The 19,464-nt window shown below is 35.5% G+C and overlaps 1 protein-coding gene across 3 annotated transcripts in view; it reads left to right on the top strand.

Moving 5' to 3' along the window:
* Nucleotides 1-19,464, top strand: part of LOC148940362 (uncharacterized) — a 210,374-nt gene that overhangs the window by 169,938 nt on the left and 20,972 nt on the right. For 2 of the 3 annotated variants that reach the window (XM_089106167.1, XM_089106165.1), the window contains 3 exons: nucleotides 3,504-3,779; nucleotides 10,077-10,427; nucleotides 13,987-14,284. In XM_089106167.1, coding sequence (XP_088962293.1) covers nucleotides 3,504-3,779; nucleotides 10,077-10,427; nucleotides 13,987-14,284 — 925 coding nt within the window. The remainder of the gene's footprint in view (nucleotides 1-3,503; nucleotides 3,780-10,076; nucleotides 10,428-13,986; nucleotides 14,285-19,464) is intronic. The other variant, XM_089106166.1, reaches the window with a different exon arrangement.

The raw sequence follows: 19,464 nt of genomic DNA, 5'->3' as shown, positions 1-19,464 counted from the left end.
ATGGCTGAGTGAGGTAATTACAACATTGCTCCATGAGGTGCATTAAACCCATGTGATGTGAGGTACAGGAAATGAGGTACTTAACTGCTTGAGCTTTCATTAAAATACCCATTACCAGAAGGCGTGGTTTCTTGGAATGTTTTGTTTAGGGTGTGCGTGTAACTGAACCCCGTTCAACTGAACCGCTGTTTAATTCACCCCCAGTGCAGCCCAACTTTTGACTCGTTTTCCGTTTTGGCAACTCAACCTAACCTATGAGCTGAATTGGACGAGAGTTGAATTAATGGGGGTTGAGCTGAACAGGGGTTGAGTGAAACGGGGGTTGAACTGTATGAATGTTGAGTTACACGGGGGTTGAGTCGAATGAGGTTTAGGTTGCTCGGGAGTTGAGTTGAATGGGGCTAATTTAAATGGGGGGGGGGGTGGCGAGAGTTCAATTAAATGGACTGAGTCGCAAGGGGTTCAGTTAAAGCAGGGTTTAGCTACACTGGAACTATTGTTTATACTTGGAAGTGGAGTTTATGGGTCCATTAACATATTTTTCTAAAGGGAAAAGCCATACTTCACTTATTAATGATTTAAAATCACAAATAGGGGCTATTTTTGCAAGACAGATGGCTTTATTAAAATATCCGGACAAACGAAAAATATGTTAAATTTCCTCGGGGTGGGATCCTTTAGACTTGGGACCATTCTCAAGATTATTAGATATCATTTATATTAGAAGCAGTAGTGCATAGTTTTAAAATAGGAATGTGTACAGGGGCGATGTAGAATTATTGTTTTAGGTTAGGGGTCATACCGGAAAAATCTGGCTCCCCTATTGGCATTGTTCACCCATCCAACTCTGTAATTGCTGTAACTTATAACCTTGGAGGGGGGGGGGTACTTTCGCCTAAGCCATCCACTGGATCTAACCCTGAGTGTGTAAGGATGTTACGGGTCGAAAGTTCTAACGTTAAGGCCGTTCTATCAAACAGTTTGTGTAACGAACTGTAAGTAAGGAGCGACACGGCTCAATAGTAACCGAAACTTTAAAAAAAAAAATTTTGATAGCAATAGATGCATCAAAAGAAGCAGATTTTTATGTTGATTTCAAATATATGTTTCATATAGTTTAGTCTTGCCCATCAAAAGTTACGCACCTGAGAAAATTTGGCTGATTTTCGAAAAAAGGGAGAAATACCCCCTAAAAGTCATAGAACCTTAATGAAAATCGCACCATCAGATTCAGCGTATTAGAGAATCCTACTATAGATTTTTCAAGCTCCTGACTGCCAAATTGGGGAATTTTGTATTTTTTGCCAGAACAAAAATCACGGATGCGTTTTATTTTTTTTTTTTTTTTTTTTTTTTTTCAGGGGTGATCGTATCAACCCATTGTTCCTAGAATATCGCGGGAGGGCTCATTCGAACGAAAATTAAAATTTCTATTGTCCTTTTTAAGTGACCAAGAAAATGGTGGTCAACTAGGACCCCTCCCAGGCTCATTTTTTCCCAAAGTCACCCGATCAAAATTTTGAGATAGCCATTTTGTTCAACATGGTCGAAAAATATAATAGCTTTGTCTTTGAGGATGACTTTATCCCCCACAGTCCCCGGGGGAAGGGCTGCAAGTTATGAGCTTTGCCCAATGTTTACGTATAGGCTAGTATTCGTTATTGGGAAGTATACCGGCGTTTTCAGGGTGAATTTTTTCTGGTAGTTGGAGGGTGGATCGGGGCACACGTGGGAAGATCTTTCCATGGAGTTTTTCATGGCCGTTCCCTAACGGCCTTTGTGATTAAGAGGTCATTCTTAAAGAATTGGAAAAAATTTGAACTTTAGCGTAAAGAGTGTGTATTGACTAGGGGGGCGAACACTCTTAATATACGTAATAAAAATATACGAATATAGAAGTTCGTTACGTAAGTTAATTCGTAAGTTACGTACATTTATTACTAATAAAAACGTTCGTAAATAAAATTAAACAACTTTCAAGAAAGCCATTTAGCCAAAAAAAAGGTAAAATTTATATGCAAATTTCGTTTCAATTAGTCATTTACGGTGAGCCAAAATCAAAACCTTCATTAATTTAAAAACGTTCAAAAATTAAATAAAAAAAAACAAGTTTTTTTAACTGAAAGTAAGGAGCGACATTAAAACTTTAAACGAACAGAAATTATTCCGTTTATGAAACGGCCTGTCCCCTCATCAACGCCTCGCTCTTTACGCTTAAGTTAGACTCTTTCTCACAACTCTATTTTTTAAAACAATAAAAAAACTTGGCGTAAAAAGCGACGCGTTGAGGACGGGTTGAGGACCCTTTCATATACAGAATAAATTCTGTTCGTTTTAAGTTTTAATGTCGCTCCTTACTTTCAGTTAAACTTTTTTTTTATTTAATACTATAAAGGATCACCCTGTAAACTTTTTTAGTTTATGTGACCAAATTATTCAGAATTGATTGGGTGGTTTTGTCATAATCAGTATAACTTTGATCAATGATCCGAATAACCGTCAGAAAACTAAAAGCCGACATTTAATTTCCTAGAAATCTTAGAAAAACAATTTATACATCCCCGGTTTTGTGCCAGAAATAGAGATATTTTCTTTAGAAAGTACTTTCGGAACTATGTAATAAATGCTAGGCCTATCTTAAAAAAAAAAAAAAAAAAAAAAAAAAAAAAAAAAAAAAAAAAAAAAAAAAAAGATTGCCCGTTCAAACAAAAATTGGTAGAGTTTGACTTTTTGTCCCAATTGTTTAAGAACGACACCTGAAACTTAATGACCGTTTAATTGAAATAAGAAGGGTCTTTAAAACACTAAAATATATTAGCGTAACGAGCACGGGGTAAATGAGGGTAAATAAATATATTATTCCCTAATATGCGTATTAGGTTTATTGTGTTTTTTTTTATTTTTACAAATAATAATTGCGTCTCAAATCCTAGCTAAAGTTCATCGTTCAATCACTTATCATATGATTCAATTGAGTATCTATGACAAATGACATATTCTAAACCAATGAAATCGTGGATGAATCTTGGATTAAACACTAATTTTGAAGTGATTTGATTAAATTTTGGAACAGTTTTTTTTTTTTTTTTTTTTTTTTTTTTTTTTTTTTTTTTTTAAGGTAAAACTGTATTCTTAGCAAATAGAACCAAGAACAGAGATTTCAAAAAGAAAAAATAAACATGATGTCGGAAGAATGTCTGCAGTGAAGATAATGTTACTGGTGCGGGGCCGATACTTTCCGCCCTTATTGATGGGAGAGAAGATAAGATTGTTGAAATCTAGTGGTTCGTGAACATGGGCGCCCATAAGCTGAATTCCAGGGGGGGGGGGCAAACCTCGGCTCATTGGCACTTTTAATGCTATATAATAGAAATCTCAGAAAAAAAAAATATAAAAATAAGGCAGCATCATTCAGCCAGGGGGGCGCTCCCCTGGCCCCCTCCTTATGGGCGCCCATGTTGGTGAAGGAACCAATATGAAGAAATGTAATCCTTTTTTTGTAGGAATTAAATGAAGATCAGCAACAAATAACCGCCGGTGTTGCAATATCTTCGTCGAAGAAACGTAAACTTGGCTTTCCGAAAAAAAATCAGTCTAAAACTCTACCAACAGAAACTATTGTTCCCAAAAAGTCCAAAATGTATGGAATGATGTTAAACAATAACGACGACGAGTGGAACTCAAGACCGAGACCAACGTTCAGAGCTGAACCAAGAAATACGCCTCTAGGATCAGATCTGGACCTGTTCAGTATCTCTACGCCTTCAGCTACACCTCCAGTAAGTGTTAAATCGTCTACCCCGATTCAGAATTTATAAGAATATTTTTAATTGTTCTTAATTAGTCTCTAAATTATTTAAAATACCAAGGACATTTTTTTTGGCCCTTTTGACATATTTTAGGTCTATTCCAGTGACGTTTCGGGCCTCTCTTGTGCCCGGGGCAAAATCTTGATTAGCGCCCCCCTTCCCTATTTGTCAAAAAATTTTCAGGCCAAATTTTAACAAAATTTCATTTATTAACGAAGTTTTGCCAACTGCACCCTCTACTCTCTTTCAATAAAAACAAAATTAAAAAATTCACAAAATGACTGTAATTGTTAGATTATTTATTTGGAATTTTGCGCCCCTAAAATTTCTGCGTCCGGGGCAAGTGCCCCCTCTCTCTCCCTCCTAAAACCGCCTCTGGTCTATTCATACCTGAAAACTGTGGTTTTCAAAGATTGTTTGTTCAATTGTTTCAAGATTGTGAAGTTTTTGGGGTAGTATAATATTTTCGTCGGTGTTGCCACTTTGAACCGTGAAAATAGATAAGCAAAATTAGTTAAATTTGACAGTGATTTTCGTCCGTAAAAATTTAAACATTAGCAATCCGCTGATTCTCAAAGACAACCTAACCTTCAAAGGAAAGCTGCATAGTTTTAAGCTTTTTGGTGCCATATGCTTTTATCAGATTTTTGGCGGATTTTTCACTCACGCTTTTTTTTAAATTTCAAGCTCCTTTAAATGTTTCAAGCTCCTGTCTGCAAAAATGGGGGATTTTGTATTTTTTGCCAGAACCAAGATCACGGATGCGTGTTATTTGTTTGTTTCTTTTTTTTGTATTTTTGTTTGTTTTTTTCCCAGGGGTGATCGTATCGACCCATTGGTCCTAGAATATCGCGGGAGGGCTCATTCGAACGAAAATTAAAAGTTCTATTACCCTTTTTAAGTTACCAAGAAAATGGTGGTCAACTAGGCCCCCTCCCAAGCTCATTTATTTCCCAAAGTCACACGACCAAAATTTTGAGATAGACATTTTGTTCAACATGATCAAAAGCTATACAATATTTGTCTTTGAGGATGACTTAATTCCCCAGAGTACCCGGGGGAAGGGCTGTTAGTTAGGAACTTTGTCCAAAGTTTACATATAGGATCGGTTATTAGGAAGTATACATACGTTTTCAGGGCGAATTTTTTATTGTAGTTGGAGGGTGGATCGGGGCATACGTGGGAAGATCTTTCCATGGAGGAGTTTTTCATGGAGGAAGGGAAATTGCTATGAAGGGGTGCCAGATTTCCCAGCATTATTTTAAAAAAAGATCAGAAATTAAATAAAAAAAAAACACATTTTCAACTGAAAAACTTTTCAACTGAAAACTTTTCAACATCAAAACTTAAAACGAACAGAAACTAATACGTATATGACTGGGTTCGCTCCCTAGTCAAGACCTCGCTCTTTAAGCTAAAGTTTTTTTTTAGTTCTTTCATAAGAGCTGTTTATTCTAACTAACGGCCTTCGTGATTAAGGGTCATTCTTAAAGAATTGGAAAAAATTTGAACTTTAGCGTAAAGAGTGAGGTGTTGACTGGGGGGGGCGAACACTCCTAATATACGTAACAAAAATATACGGATATAGAAGTTCGTTACGTAAGTTAATTCTTAAGTTACGTATAGTTATTACTATTAAAAACGTTCGTAAATAAAATTAAACAACTTTCAAGAAAGCCATTTAGCCAAAAAAAAGTAAAATTAATATGCAAATTTCGTTTCAATTATTCATGTACGGTGAGCCAAAATCAAAACCTTCATTAATTTAAAAACGTTCAGAAACTAAATAAGAAAAAACAAGTTTTTTTAACTGAAAGTAAGGAGCGACATTAAAACTTAAAACGAAGAAAAATTATTCCGTTTATGAAACGGCCTGTCCCCTCATCAACGCCTCGCTCTTTACGCTTAAGTTAGACTCTTTCTCACAACTCTATTTTTTTTAAACAATAAAAAACTTAGGCGTAAAGTGTGAGGCATTGAGGAGAAGACAGCCCCTTTAATATATGGAACAATTTCTTTTCTTTTCAATTTATAACTTCGCTCCTTAATTTCAGTTTAAAAAAAACTGTTTTTTTTATTTAATTTTTGAACGTTTTTGAATTAATGACGGTTTTGATTTTTGCTCACCGTACATGAATCATTAAAAAAAAATTTGAATATTAATGTTAGTTTTATTTGGTTAAATGGTTTGGTTTGGCCATTTCTTTTTTCTCATATTGACCCTGCTTAATCTTTCTAACTGTTTCTGATGTTCAGAGAATTTAAGACCCTAATTAACATCTTGGATTGTTTGGAACCATTAAAGTCTTTCAGCTGACATGCAATTGGTTGTTGCCTAAGTATGTTTTCATGAATAATTTTTTAGGAATCCGGCTTTTTTTTCGGTATCAAAATGATCAAGTCTTATTTTTCTTGTTTAATTTTTATAAGAGTCAAACATCCCCTTGATATTAACCTGTATGGGTACCAGAGATCCGTAAGTTGGAAAAGCTATGGAGCGACACGCGAGGACCGATTATTCGACAAGTGCCGTTAAACAACAACAAGAATCATCTTGATGTTACTAGCTAATCACTTATAAACAGTTATAAGTGATGATGATCTGTAGCAGAAAACGACAGAGTATGAGAAACTGATACGGGAGAAAAGGTTACCTTAATACTAACTTGCCTGAAAAGAAGATTAAAAATCTAATTTTTAATGGGAAGAAGATTAAAAATCTATATTTAAGAATTATATTTAAGAATTAATTTTAAGAAGATTAAAAATCTAATTTTAACAAATGGGTTAAAAATCTAATCTAACCAAACCTAATCTAACTAACTGAACCAGTCATCACCAAACCTTGCATTAAACTGAAATTTGACTGAGAAGGCTGACTAAATTCAAGGAGAAAAAAAGGTATTTCGGTCATTCACGGTAACACATACAAAAATAATAATAAAAAAGAAGCAAAATTGCACACAGTAAAATATAAATAAAAGTTTTGGTATGAATAACATCTGTTTCAATTAAAGATAAGAATGGAATTGTTTGGGCTGAGTGAGATGACAGGTTGTTATGATTTGTTCTATGATTGTTAATTTTCTTCTGAGATTTGGCTTCACTTCCAATTTGCCGTTCCAAGATAACTTTGCCATTTGAACCTTCTGAAGTTTGCAACGGACTTAAAGACTTTAATGGTAAAACTATTGGAATCCGTGAAGAGGAGACATACGTGCCCTTTGCAACTTTTGAGATAGTGTCCTTTCAATTAATAAGACTACTTTCATATTTGGATTTCTGTAAACTGTTTCAGCTGCTTTGTGTTGATGAGTTAAAGAAGAAATGTAGCGTTCCGCCATACCAGTTTGGTTTTCAGAATTAAATAGTGTGCGTTGATGCCCTTAGTGTTGTAGCTAATTCAAGATTCAAGATTTAAGATTTTTCAAGATTCAACAACTTTACTAAAAATGATTCATGCCGGCTTTACGACCGGTTACAAATAAAGCACATATATGCTTAAAAAGCGCAACATGTACACATTTACGAAATTATAAAACTAACCAAATCATCACTGAAATGAACACAAATAAAGAACAATAAAAAAAATAGATAATAATAATAATTACTGACTAATAAATTATGAGAGAGAGAAATGTTCTAATAGAGGCTGAACTGACCCAGTAAAGTCTGGTTCTAGGAGCACACGATGTTAGGCGTGCATTTGACTCATTGGTACATGGAGCCATGCTCCTTCATACGGCAAAAAGAGGTTTTTACCCCTCTACCCCTCGTACCCCTCTGGGTACAGTCTTGAGTAAACATATATACAAATCCAGTATTTAAGGAATTTCGCACTGGACTGAAGTGAAGCTCGACCTTTGGAAATTTCTCACAAACAGTTCAAATATTGGTTAAAATAATAGAAGGGTAAAAGTTACAAATCCTTAACTTGCCGGTTTCCAATTCATCTAATCTAACACGTGCTCTATGAAACAGACTTTCTTTTTTCAGCAACCTACCGAATGATTTAAATAGTTTTGTTTCTATTTGTGAAGGAACGCGCCAAATTGCAACCACATCACCTAATCTATTTAATAACGGTGTCTTAGACGCTTAATCAAAGTACATAACCTTTTGCATCGAGGCAGCATTGGGGGTCTAAAGAACTGGGCTCACCACTTATTGGTGCAAAAATGGCGCAAAAATGTTTCTACGCCACTTACTAGAGGGGGGAAGCCCCTTGTCGGCCCAAATGTTAGTGGGAGGCCCACGCTTACCCCAGTGGTTCCGTATCTATCAGGTATGTCAGTGCCCGATTTACAATATACCCTGCCTTAGGGTACGATAGCGTGATTAAATGGTCAAAGGGGCCACTTTAAGGCCAAGGGTACCCGTCCTGGGTTACTGGTAATACTTCTAACTATCTTCTTGGACTCCACCTAGGCTAAAAAGTCAAAGATTATATAGTATAACAAAAGTCTTACTGTATTCAGTCACGCTACAAAAGGAACTAAAAATTACACTGGGGGACAATTTTCCCCCAGTTCGCTCACCACGTGCCTGCGGTGGGTGGTGGTTGGATTTTTCCAGCCAATCCAAAGGCATACTAATTACTGCCCTATGGTGAATCATCCCCAACTGCGCAATTAATGCCTCGTGGTTTGTTTCACAAACTACGCAATTAAAGAAGGAAAGAAAATAGCGCGACCAAAATTAAAGGAAAACTGATAATTATTACTAGGGAGAAAGAGAATAATTAAGGGACCAAAAGAAAACAATCTGGGAAGGGCATTTATCTGAAACAAACTAGGACCAATGGTCCTAACAGGCAGCAACAAATGCGAAACTTGTCTGTTATTCGAATGATGTCCTTAATCTTAGCAGGTCATTATAGCGTATTGAAGAAAACTTCAGCATACTTGAGAGTGAATATTCCAAATTGGGGGTGGAATTTAATTCTGAGAAATCTTGAGGTTCTTCTATTTAATTGGTGTAATTTGAGTCCCACACCGTCAGTCCAACTGGGATGTTCTTGTTTGCTGCTGATTTCCCACATTGAAAAAAATGTGGTGCGTCTCATGTTTCAGTTGTCCCAAATAAAAAACGGTTCAACCGAATAATCCTCGCTAAACTATATATTCGACAGCACTACCACATTTTTTATACACAGCACCATTTTTGGAAGATTTTCTCACAAACAGATAAACGTAAACTCCGTCTAGTATATTTCAAATTTGCAAAATACTACTTCATTTATCCCTGTGTACCCGAAATTGGGTATTATTCCGCAAATAAAAAATAGCCGACCCAGCAATAGCTCTATCAAAGCGTATTTCAAAACACAATCGCAAAATCAGTTTCCATGGTATCCCCTTCTTATGCAGTGATATTCTAAGTTGGATGTATGTAAGTTGTTCAGTATTTAATAGATGTTCTTTATAAATTGTTCTGATAGTTGTGATATCTCTTTTTTTCTTATTTCTGTTTTTTTGTCGTTTTCTCTATGTAGTCCGTCTCTGTGTACTTTGTATTGTTTGACGGGTTAAATATAAATAAATAAATTACTAAACATATATATAATATTCCGCCCAAGAAAACTTTGTAGACTAGAATGCATGAGATTATTGCATTTAAATTGGGGGGGGGGTATCTTTCTTGATCTATAGATATTGTTTTTATAGCCTTCAACAGCCTTCTATATGTTTCTGATATTTTGGATGACACATTCCCCTCCCCCCCCTATGTTTTGGTAAATTGATGCCTTCAGTCTTCCATACTAAATGATGGCATAATACTATAAATAATGTAATGCTATATTAAGAAGAAATAAAGGAAAAACCGTTGAAAATGTAGAAAATAAGAAAATGTAATCTCAAAATCAATATAGAGAAAAGCTAAAACCGAGAATACTAAATTAAACGTAAAAAAAGAGCGACTACAAAAGCAGAATTAGTCTCCGTTTGATTTAAGTATTTATGGGATTATATTATTTTCTTTTAAATTAATGACACCGTGATTGGTGATATTTTATCAATGACATAGTGAATATATCTCACTGAAGAATTCGCTATTATATTAGTTTTTGTTATAAAAATGTGCCATAATACACCTAACAAACATTATATGTGTACGTTTTATTGATTCGTATATCTTGAACAGTAAAGTCAAGATTTAAATGCAATTAGCCAATGTCCTGGTGGCTGCCTTAGTTAGTATTTTTTCTTTTAAATGCAATATGCTTATGTTGCTTATAATGACAATAAATATTTTTATTTATTTCAGGAATCATCTGCTAGATCACCATCCCTTGAAACTCCCCCTCCACCACTCCCAGCCTGTTGGAAGTTCCCTGAAACCACTGCAGACAAAACAAAGACTAAGTCAAAGTCTTTACGCCCAGTAAAGAAAGCCATAGGACCTGAGGTGAGGGAGCGGCCTGAAAACACTGTTCCACGTCCTCCTCTTGCTGAAGAACTTGTTGATAAGCTAAGAGTATTAGTCCCTAATGAGGGCCTTTTAAGTGCGGGACATGTTACACCGTTGAGTCCACCTGATATATACGGTGTCGTTCTTGATGGAGAAAGGAAAAACAAACCACGAATATATTCAAGGGAAGAAATTTTGATGGAATCAGTAAGTGTGTTTTTATAAGGTTAGGTTGATTAAAATTCGGGATTGAGGTATTATGCCTAGTATGAGCAGGTTACCATTCCACTGCCGCTTGTATATTGACGTCTTTAGCGTCAGTTTTGGATAAACTAGCCAAAGAGGCCCAAAAAATTGCAGCCTTTAGTTTTCTATATGTACTAGAGAAAAATAATTTATCACTAAACACAAAATTAAGTCACCTAGTTCGATCCGCCGCGAGACCAAATAGGGTATACTTACTAAGGGGTCTGGTGAATTCCCCCTTCCCCTGTGGAAAATTACCAAACTGCACATGCAATTTATCATCTTTTAATGGTAGCTACTGACTGCATGTACTTAAACTCTAAGGAAAGCTCATGGAAAACTCAACTCGCGGTAAGTAATGTTTGTGCAGCAGCTAACTTGAGAAGGGATTCAATGTGTAAAGGGGGAGACGAATGAGATTACACCGAGGATTTTAGATGTGCAATGGGAAAATAAGGCTCAGGTATTTCTAAGTTGCTTTTTAATGAGTTGAGTTGTCTTATTACTTTGTCTCTTGTCCTGTTGATTACGAGATTATTCGTGCCATATTCTAATTAATGTTAGCCCGTCGGTAAGACACACATTGCATTATTCGAACTTGAAAAAGCTTCTCTGGTACTTTCCCATTATATGGGCCTTTACAAGGAAACCAGTCACGAAAATTTGTTTTTTACGGGTTAATTCAAGAGTCCGCTATAGAGTAATGTAATGCATAGCTTGGATTTCAATGCTTTTACGATATCTAAACTGTTGTTTTTTGGGGTTTAGGGGGGAAAAGTTACCTAGGTTAGGTTACGTTTTTAATATAAGATAGGCTTTACCCCCCACCCCCTTAAAGTGTAAATATATAGAACAAAATTTATTATAAACTATTCTATATTCATCATATTTTAATTTATTCATTATAATTAAACAAACTTTACTTTTTATAAAGGCCCATATAATGGGAAAGTACCGCTTCTCTAAAAAATGTTTTCTATGTCTACGTCTCACGTGCCAACAAAAGGGGTAACTAACCAGCCAAAAAGAGCAGGGGCGTCATTTCGAGGGGGTGCCTCCTAATAATTCGGAAAAAATTAACTAGTATAGCCCATGCCCCTTGACTATCCAGATATGGACCCCTCTTGCCCCTCCCCAATATAAATGATGGAGGCCTGGCTACTCCCCCGAAAAAGGGGAATAGCCTGGCCGTGTAAAACGCTCGCATTTTGTCATTTTATAATGACTTATTTTGTAGTTCTATAGCCAAGAAAATGGCACGATTTCTCGCTGTGCTGGCCCTTGTAGCTATGTGTTGCGTTATTTTATTTGTAGCAGCAGTAAACCGCACATTTTTTCTGTTAAAATTCGTCTGCGGCATCTCTTTGTCTAACAACTATCATGATGCTAATTTGCTCAATACTAAAATTAAGCTAATGCCTCCATAATTAGCACATTCACTATTATCATCTTCGTTATATAGAGGTTTGGTTAAAGTTTTTCTAATATCTACAGGCCCGTCCCCTTACCAAAAATATTTTTCATTAGATCATGAATCACACTCATAATGTTTAGTGATGGACTAGCGTAAAAATTCCGACTGGCCTAACTAGTTTTGACGGGACTAGGATTTATTTCTTATAAATACCTAAAAAGATACCTAAAAAAGATACCTAAATAAGAGCGTGTCATCAAGCCAACAACCATAGAACATCTAAGGAACCTCCCCCACAAAAGTCCGGGCACTGCAGTCTTTCATCTTGTTGCGTAGCTAGGGGGAGGCAAGGGGCGGCTGTCCCCGGGCGCAACCTCTGAGATGGGTCAAACTGAGGTTTTTTGTTTTTGTTCACTTATATTGTGTTAGTGATGGGGGGGGGGTGGCATTGTCCCTGAGCGCTGAAAACCCTAGCTACGCCTCTGCTTTCATCCTGAGAAGACTTATGTTGAACATTAATACTGCATTAATGGCTAGATGGTAGCACATGTTTCAATATAAATAAGATATAAGAAAGTTGGCAGTCTCTGGTTTGTTAACGATGAAACCGAATTACTTCTGATAAATCTCTGAAGACATTTTGAGTCTTTATATGGTGGGTATTGAAATACAATTTTTAATTCATAATCTTGAATAACCACCGTTAAACAAAAATTGAGGCTAAAGGCCAAAACATAATTCAACTGTCGTAGAGACTAACAATACTTTTTCCCTGCATATCTGGGGATATTCAGGGATAGTTTTAATTTGAATATGCAGGGATAGTATTCACTATCCTTACTACTTCTGATACTACTACTCCTAAATGAAACATCAGATTTCATTTTCACTGTCCTTTGTAATCTTCGTTATTTTTGGTTTGCCAGAATTTTTCGAGTTTTAATTAAACTTTTCAGTGCAACTTATTTTTTATTTGAATACCTTTTCACTGATAATTAGTTCCATGTTTAAGTGTCTCAGATGTCGAATTGAGCAAACCTACTTTTCTTTGAATCTAACACTAGAATATAGCCAGCTAGCAGCATTAGGATCCTTTGTCCGAGAGGACGAGGGTTCGAATCCTAGTGTACCCAATTATTTGGTTTGGGACGGGGGTCAGTGGCATGACTCTGTAAGCTCAGCCACAGTCGACCCAGCACCAAATGGGTACCTGGAGAAATCTGGGGAAGGTAAACAGGTAGGATGTGCGAAAGCACAGGATGGCTGGCCCCAGCCCCCCATTGCACTTCCTGGCTGAAGGGCCAAGAAACGGAGATCAGCACCGCCGGTAGAGACTGTAAAGTTCAATGCCGTATTCCTTACCTTTATCTTTTTTTAGCAGCATTTTATGTTCATAATGACTTGACCTAAAAGTATAGCATAATATAGAAAAATTATGGAAAATACGATTGTTCAGTACCTCTGACATTTTTATTACATATTATTTGACAAAATCAATCCTCTAATGTATTGAAGTACCCTCTTCACAATTCTCCATGCAGAGAAACAAGGTCCAAAAATTTAGGGCATTTTTTTTCCACCAAATAACTGATACATCAAAGTCAAAATAAATAATATACCTTTTTTAAATTTCTCCCCGTTGTTTAACGGACGTCCAAAACCGGCAATTTACCTTCTGGTTAATTTAACTCTCCGTTGTTTGTTACTTTCCGGCCAACCGTCTAGGGTCAAACGAAAATTAAGTTGTCCCCGGTTGGGGTAAGAGGATGTCGTAAGGAACTATTTAAGTGAAGTTGGAACTTCCTGGGAGGGTGTGAAGAGGGAGGTGTAGAGTTGATTGGGACGGAGGAGAACCATGCATAGCTGTGTTGGCCTCAGAGGGCTTGGCGCCGCAGTAGTAGTAGTAGTATTTATTTTTAATGGACATCAAAACCAGCAATTTATCTTTTCGGTAAATTCAACCGTTTTGGTAAATTGAAATTTAAGATTTTTGGTAAATTATTTTTTTTTCTCAGCTTAATAGATTTGACATTTGAACATCTTAGTTTTATCAGAACATTCTTATTCAATTTAAGTGATCCACTAATTATTTCTTATTAAATTTAGATACTTGAAGTGCATGCAGCTCCATCTACGGCTCGCCCAGGTACGAGAGTATGTGCATTCTGGTCTCCTAGGTCACGGGTTCTGTACCCAGGCAGGGTAGCTGTAACTGCCACACCCCTTGAGCAATCTAAAGGAAAAAGCTGGGTAGTTGATATTGAATTTGACGATGGAGATAGCGGTATAATACATATTGAGGATGTCAGACTATTGCCTGACGATTACCCAGTCAAAGGCGAGTTTTCAAATTTAATTGATAGCTTAAATGACGTAGGAGATTCAGCGACTGCAGTGCAGACAGGTTCGTAAGACTCCGTAATTATGGTGTGTTGAATGAACTGTCCTTCACAGGTAGCGGGGAATGATATTTTAAAGTCCATTATGCATCATTTGCCCAGTTAAAGACGCAACATATCCTAAATTATGTTGCGTAGGAATTTCGTACTAATATATTCTCTGTGCTTTTGACAGCATAACTAAGAATGGTAACAGCTACGTCTTGTAAAAAAAAAAATCAGCGAAGTTTAGAATTGGGGCTGTTGAGGAGGAAGCATGTTAAGAAAATATTTTTTTACTTCATAATATGCAGAAAAATTGTAGTAGTATGCGTCACTCTTGTAGAGAGAAAAAAACATAAGAAATATATAATTTTGGCTATACATTTGCACATTAAGGGGTTGGAGGTAAAGTATAGTGTAATCACATGACAAATGCGTTAATATAATTACGTGCTTTTGAGGCTTAACTTACCGTATATAAATGAACGAATAGCCTCTCAAGCCCGAGAAAGTCAGTTTGCACCCCCTTGTAATCGAGGTTTTCCTTTTTGAGATCGCAAAATTTTCAATTTCTGAATGACATGAGTTTCGACGGCTCTAGTTCATGAATGTTCGTAAGACTTAGTAATTTTTGTACTTTTGAGGCTTTGTAGGTTAGATCCCCCTTCCCCTCCCTCGAAATCTAAAAAGATGTTTGTACATTTATTTTTCCCCGGAAAGCACCTATTTGTTAGTTGTTTTTTTCTAATACTTGTCCCCTGAAATATCAGCCCCCCCCCCCCCTCTCGTTGGTCATCAATCCTGAATTGTTCACGTTTGGTGAACATTAGTTATAGTTATGAAGTTGTAAATAACTTTATGAATAGAATAATGTTACTAAATAAACCGCAATAGGTTAAGAGATAAGCCGAAAGGCCCAAATCATGCTAGGAAAAGGTCATTTAAAGGACTTAATGTTTTTTCGATTTAAAGACTTTAAGTTGAGGGGTATGGATGAGGAATGTTCAGCAATGAGTTGGCCTCAGGTGGTGTTGTGGTAAGTATTGTAGTTTTTAATTGGTTCCAAGTTATTCAACCCCCCTTCTTCCCCGGGGGGGATAACTTAAAAATTGATTGTCTTGTGGGGATTAGTTGCAGGGAGAAGGAACTTTTTGATAAGTCAGAAAGTTCTGCTCGAATGTGTCCCAATTCGGGCTGATGAAAGTGTCTTCATATCTGTTTCTGTCTAGGTCTAGGTCTGCCTTTCTTGGTCTGGAAGCTTTTGGTCCCAAGATTTGAGGTAGATGCTTAGCAGTTTTGATTATAAGTTTTTCGATTATTTTTACTGACCATCAAGCATCAAAAACAGGGAAAGGGTAGAAGTAGGCAACTTTTTAGTGTCTGACCTTCAATCCAAAAAAAAAAAAAATGATCTCCGCGAACTGATGTATCTAGCAAATGTCTCATTTAGACTATTTTTATTGAAGAATACCAGACCATGAAATATAAAGACTAAACTAATTATTAAATTGATTACTAATTAATAAATAAAAACGACTAATTAGTCTCAGTTTTTGGGAGTTATCTCCTCTATCACAGAAAGTGACTTTTTAGCAAGAATCGTTAAGCACGTTCATCTTCACGTACAAAGGGTTACATAAATATGCTAATTGGCCCTGCTTTATTCGTTTTTGTTAGATTTAAGGCTTGAAAAATTTGTTTTCATTCAGGTTGCTACGCAACAACTTTATTTTGAAAATTTCTATTCTAGCCGGCATTTTGAAAAGAGGGCAATGATGCTGTTAAAAAATAAAAGCACACAAAATTTATGTTAAAACATAAAATTTTTACCCCTCTTTAAAGGACTTACACAAAGGAGGTCCTTGATATCTTCCACCCCCTCCCCTTTCCGAGTAAAATAAAAAAAAATGTCCCAGTTTCTGGTCACGTTTTGCTACTACTATCAAATAATTTTTTATTTCCCCCCCCCTCCAGAAAAATTCCTGTGTAAATGCCTATCCTCTTAGTAATTTTTTTTTTATTGATTTTGAAGATGAAAATATGATATTTTTTTAAAATAAAAATTATCTTCAGCATTATTAAAAAAAAATTGTGTACGATGTTGAAATATTTCTTCATTTTCTAGTTCTTCCTAAAGGTCGCTGTCAATTTCAATTACAAATTAGAATATCTGAAAAGTTTTTTAAGATTTTTCAGTTTTGAAGACTGTCTTTGTTATATTGACGTCACTTTTTCCCCAGCTAGATATTAGTATTCTGGCCTTTTTTTCTATTGAATACCATAGCTCTTAAGCTCCTGAATGGAAAGACTAGAGGCGATCTCCTATTGTGAGATATTCTTTTCATCTTCTATTGTTTTATTAGCCTATTAGTCATCATTTTCCGAATAGATGGGAAAGTGAACTGGATGCTTAGATTATTTATTTATGTATCTCCACTTTTCTCGGGCCTTTCCCCCTTGCAGGATTTTTGTTGCCTCAGTCTACTTGCTAAGCTACGTGGAAGAAATCAAAATCAAGTTTCTGGATTTTTTTTTTGTCGAGATTCGTTTTACTTTTATAGTTATGAACTGTCGAGATTCGTTTTACTTTTATAGTTATGAAGATTATTTTATTTGTCTTATGATTATTGTGTAAAAATATGTTACTAGCTTGGATAGCTTAGCAAGAAATCAAACAGTTCGTGGTAACGAACTTTAAGTAAGGCGCGACTCGGCTCAATAGTAACCGAAACTCTAAAAAACGGAATTTTGATACCAATAAATACATCAAAAGAATCAGATTTTAATGCTGATTTCAAACATATAAGTTTTTTATTGTTTAAAAAAAAGTTGTGAGAGAGTCTAACTTTAGCGTAAAGAGCGAGACGTTGTGGAGGGAACATCCCCTTTCATATACGGAATAATTTCTGTTCGTTTTAATATCGCTCCTTACTTTCAGTTAAAAAAACTTTTTTTTTTATTAAATATATTTAAAAACCTGGCTGGCTCGATGGTACATGCTAATAGCAAATTTCTGTAATGTTAGTAGCTAATAATCTACACTACATGAAAGTAATCTAGTTTTTGTGACTTCTCGAATTTGGAATTTCAGATATGTAGATATTGAGCATAAGAATTTAAGGTGAATAAGAAAAAAATCTCTTATAAGTTAACTTAAAGCATCAAAACTTAAAACGAACAGAAATTATTGCGTATATGAAAGGGGTTGCCTCCTCCTCAAGACCTCGCTCTTTATGATAATTTTTTTTTCGAATCGGAAAACAAAACTTATTATTCTAATAAAACGGCAATTGTGTTTCAGGAATCGTTCTTTAAGAATCAGGACAAAAAGTCAAAGCTTTAGGGTAAAGAGCAAGGTCCTGTGGAAGGGGCAACTCCTTTCATATACATAATAATTGCTGTTCGTGTTAAGTTTTGATGTTGCTCCTTACTTTCAGTTGAAAAACTCGTTTTTTTTTTTAATTCAATTTCTAACTGTTTTTAAATAATACCGGAAAATCCGGCTCTCTACATGAAAAATTCCGGTACTTGTGTATACTACGCCACTCACTCAACCGGGAACAAACCGGTTTCTTTGTTAGTTTCTTCGTTACTTTAGAAACAAATTGGACTATATATTTGCACGTTAGGGGGGGGGGGGGTAAATTACAGCGGGTCTGCATGCGAAATGTGTTTGGTACAATCATTCTGCATATTATAAAGTAAGAATTGTTTTCTGACTTCAAACTGTCCAAATACTTTACCCTTCCCCCCTTATGTGCAAATTTATAGCCCAAATTACATATTTCCCATCTATTCTGTCACTTGTCTTTGTTTGATCTCACGCTAAGCTGAAAGAAACTAACGAAGAAATAGGTTTGTTTTCGAGTTTTATATAGCGTAAACTTGAGTGAGTGGCGTATAATACACAAGTACCAAAATTCCTTCCCCCTACGGAAGGTAAAAACTACTCAAACAAAATTCTCAAATTTGGAAAACCTTATTTTCCACGAGGGGGGGGGGGGTATTTTACGTGGGAGGGTATTTTATATATATATATATATATATATATATATATATATATATATATATATATATATATATATATATATATATATATATATATATATATATATATATATATATATATATATATATATATATATATATATATATTCCTCCTATGTGTGAAAGTAAATTGAAATTTCACTGGGAAAATATCCAGGAAATGTGACTAAAAATTACGTCAAGGCTGAAGACCCGAGCTGTTGACCAAGGGTGTCAATTGGAGGGGGGGTGATTCTACTCCTGACTTTCAGATTTTAAAAGATGTTTTTTGGTGGGTATTTCCATTGGCAAATGCTTTTTTTGTCATTTTCATGAACAAAATTGAAAAAAAACTACCCCCGTACATTTAGAAAAATGCATTTTGCCCCACACCTCTATATTTCATGAGTTGCTGCCACTGGATGACAGGACAAACCGTTGTGTGTGTGTTTCGGTATTTATCTGTATCCACCCACTGAAAGACCAGCGAAGTTTCGATCTTTATTTAGCTTTTTCATCAAAAAACAATTAACATGATTTTCTATTTTGATGGTTTTACAATGAAATATTGTATTTATTCCCATTTGGACGGAGTTCCAATCGGAATTTTGATAAATTTCCTCCTTACCCAACCCCGAAAATGTCCCATATTATGCGGCTGATTTCCATTCCACAAATTAAAAAAAAGAAAAAAAAGTTTTTTTTATACTCTAGTATGTTCGTTTCTAAAAAAGAAAGTTATTTATCTTAATTTTGTAATTTTGAGAACCTTTCTAATGAAACCTGCCGACTGGAACGTTAAGGAATGATCAAATTACATCCTCGCTGATTTTAAGCTCTGTAATATGTTTAAATATGTTCTGTAATTTCTGTCATGTTTTTTTTCTTTTTTCGAATGAAACTGAGGCTTATAATTGAACCTAAGCTATTTTGAATAATTTTGCCACCAACAGACCACCAGGCACATATACATGAATTCATTTGGGAACAAGTTTTAATCACAAATTAAAAAATTAACACCAAAAACACACAATTTATAACAAAAAAAAACTTAAAAAATAGAAATAAAAAAAAAGACAATTTATTAATAATGTAAAAAATATTAGAAAAGATAGTAAAAATCCCGACTTCATGAGAGGAGGAGGCCACCGGGACTGAAGGCTCACTCCTTTGTATT

The sequence above is a fragment of the Artemia sp. Qi Xiang Cuo genome, chromosome 20 (genome assembly GCF_049724085.1).
Source record: "Artemia sp. Qi Xiang Cuo chromosome 20, ASM4972408v1, whole genome shotgun sequence".
Classification (NCBI taxonomy): Eukaryota; Metazoa; Arthropoda; class Branchiopoda; order Anostraca; family Artemiidae; genus Artemia; species Artemia sp. Qi Xiang Cuo.
The sequence above is the reverse complement of the archived record's forward strand: the minus strand, read 5'-3'. Positions and strand labels throughout refer to the sequence as shown.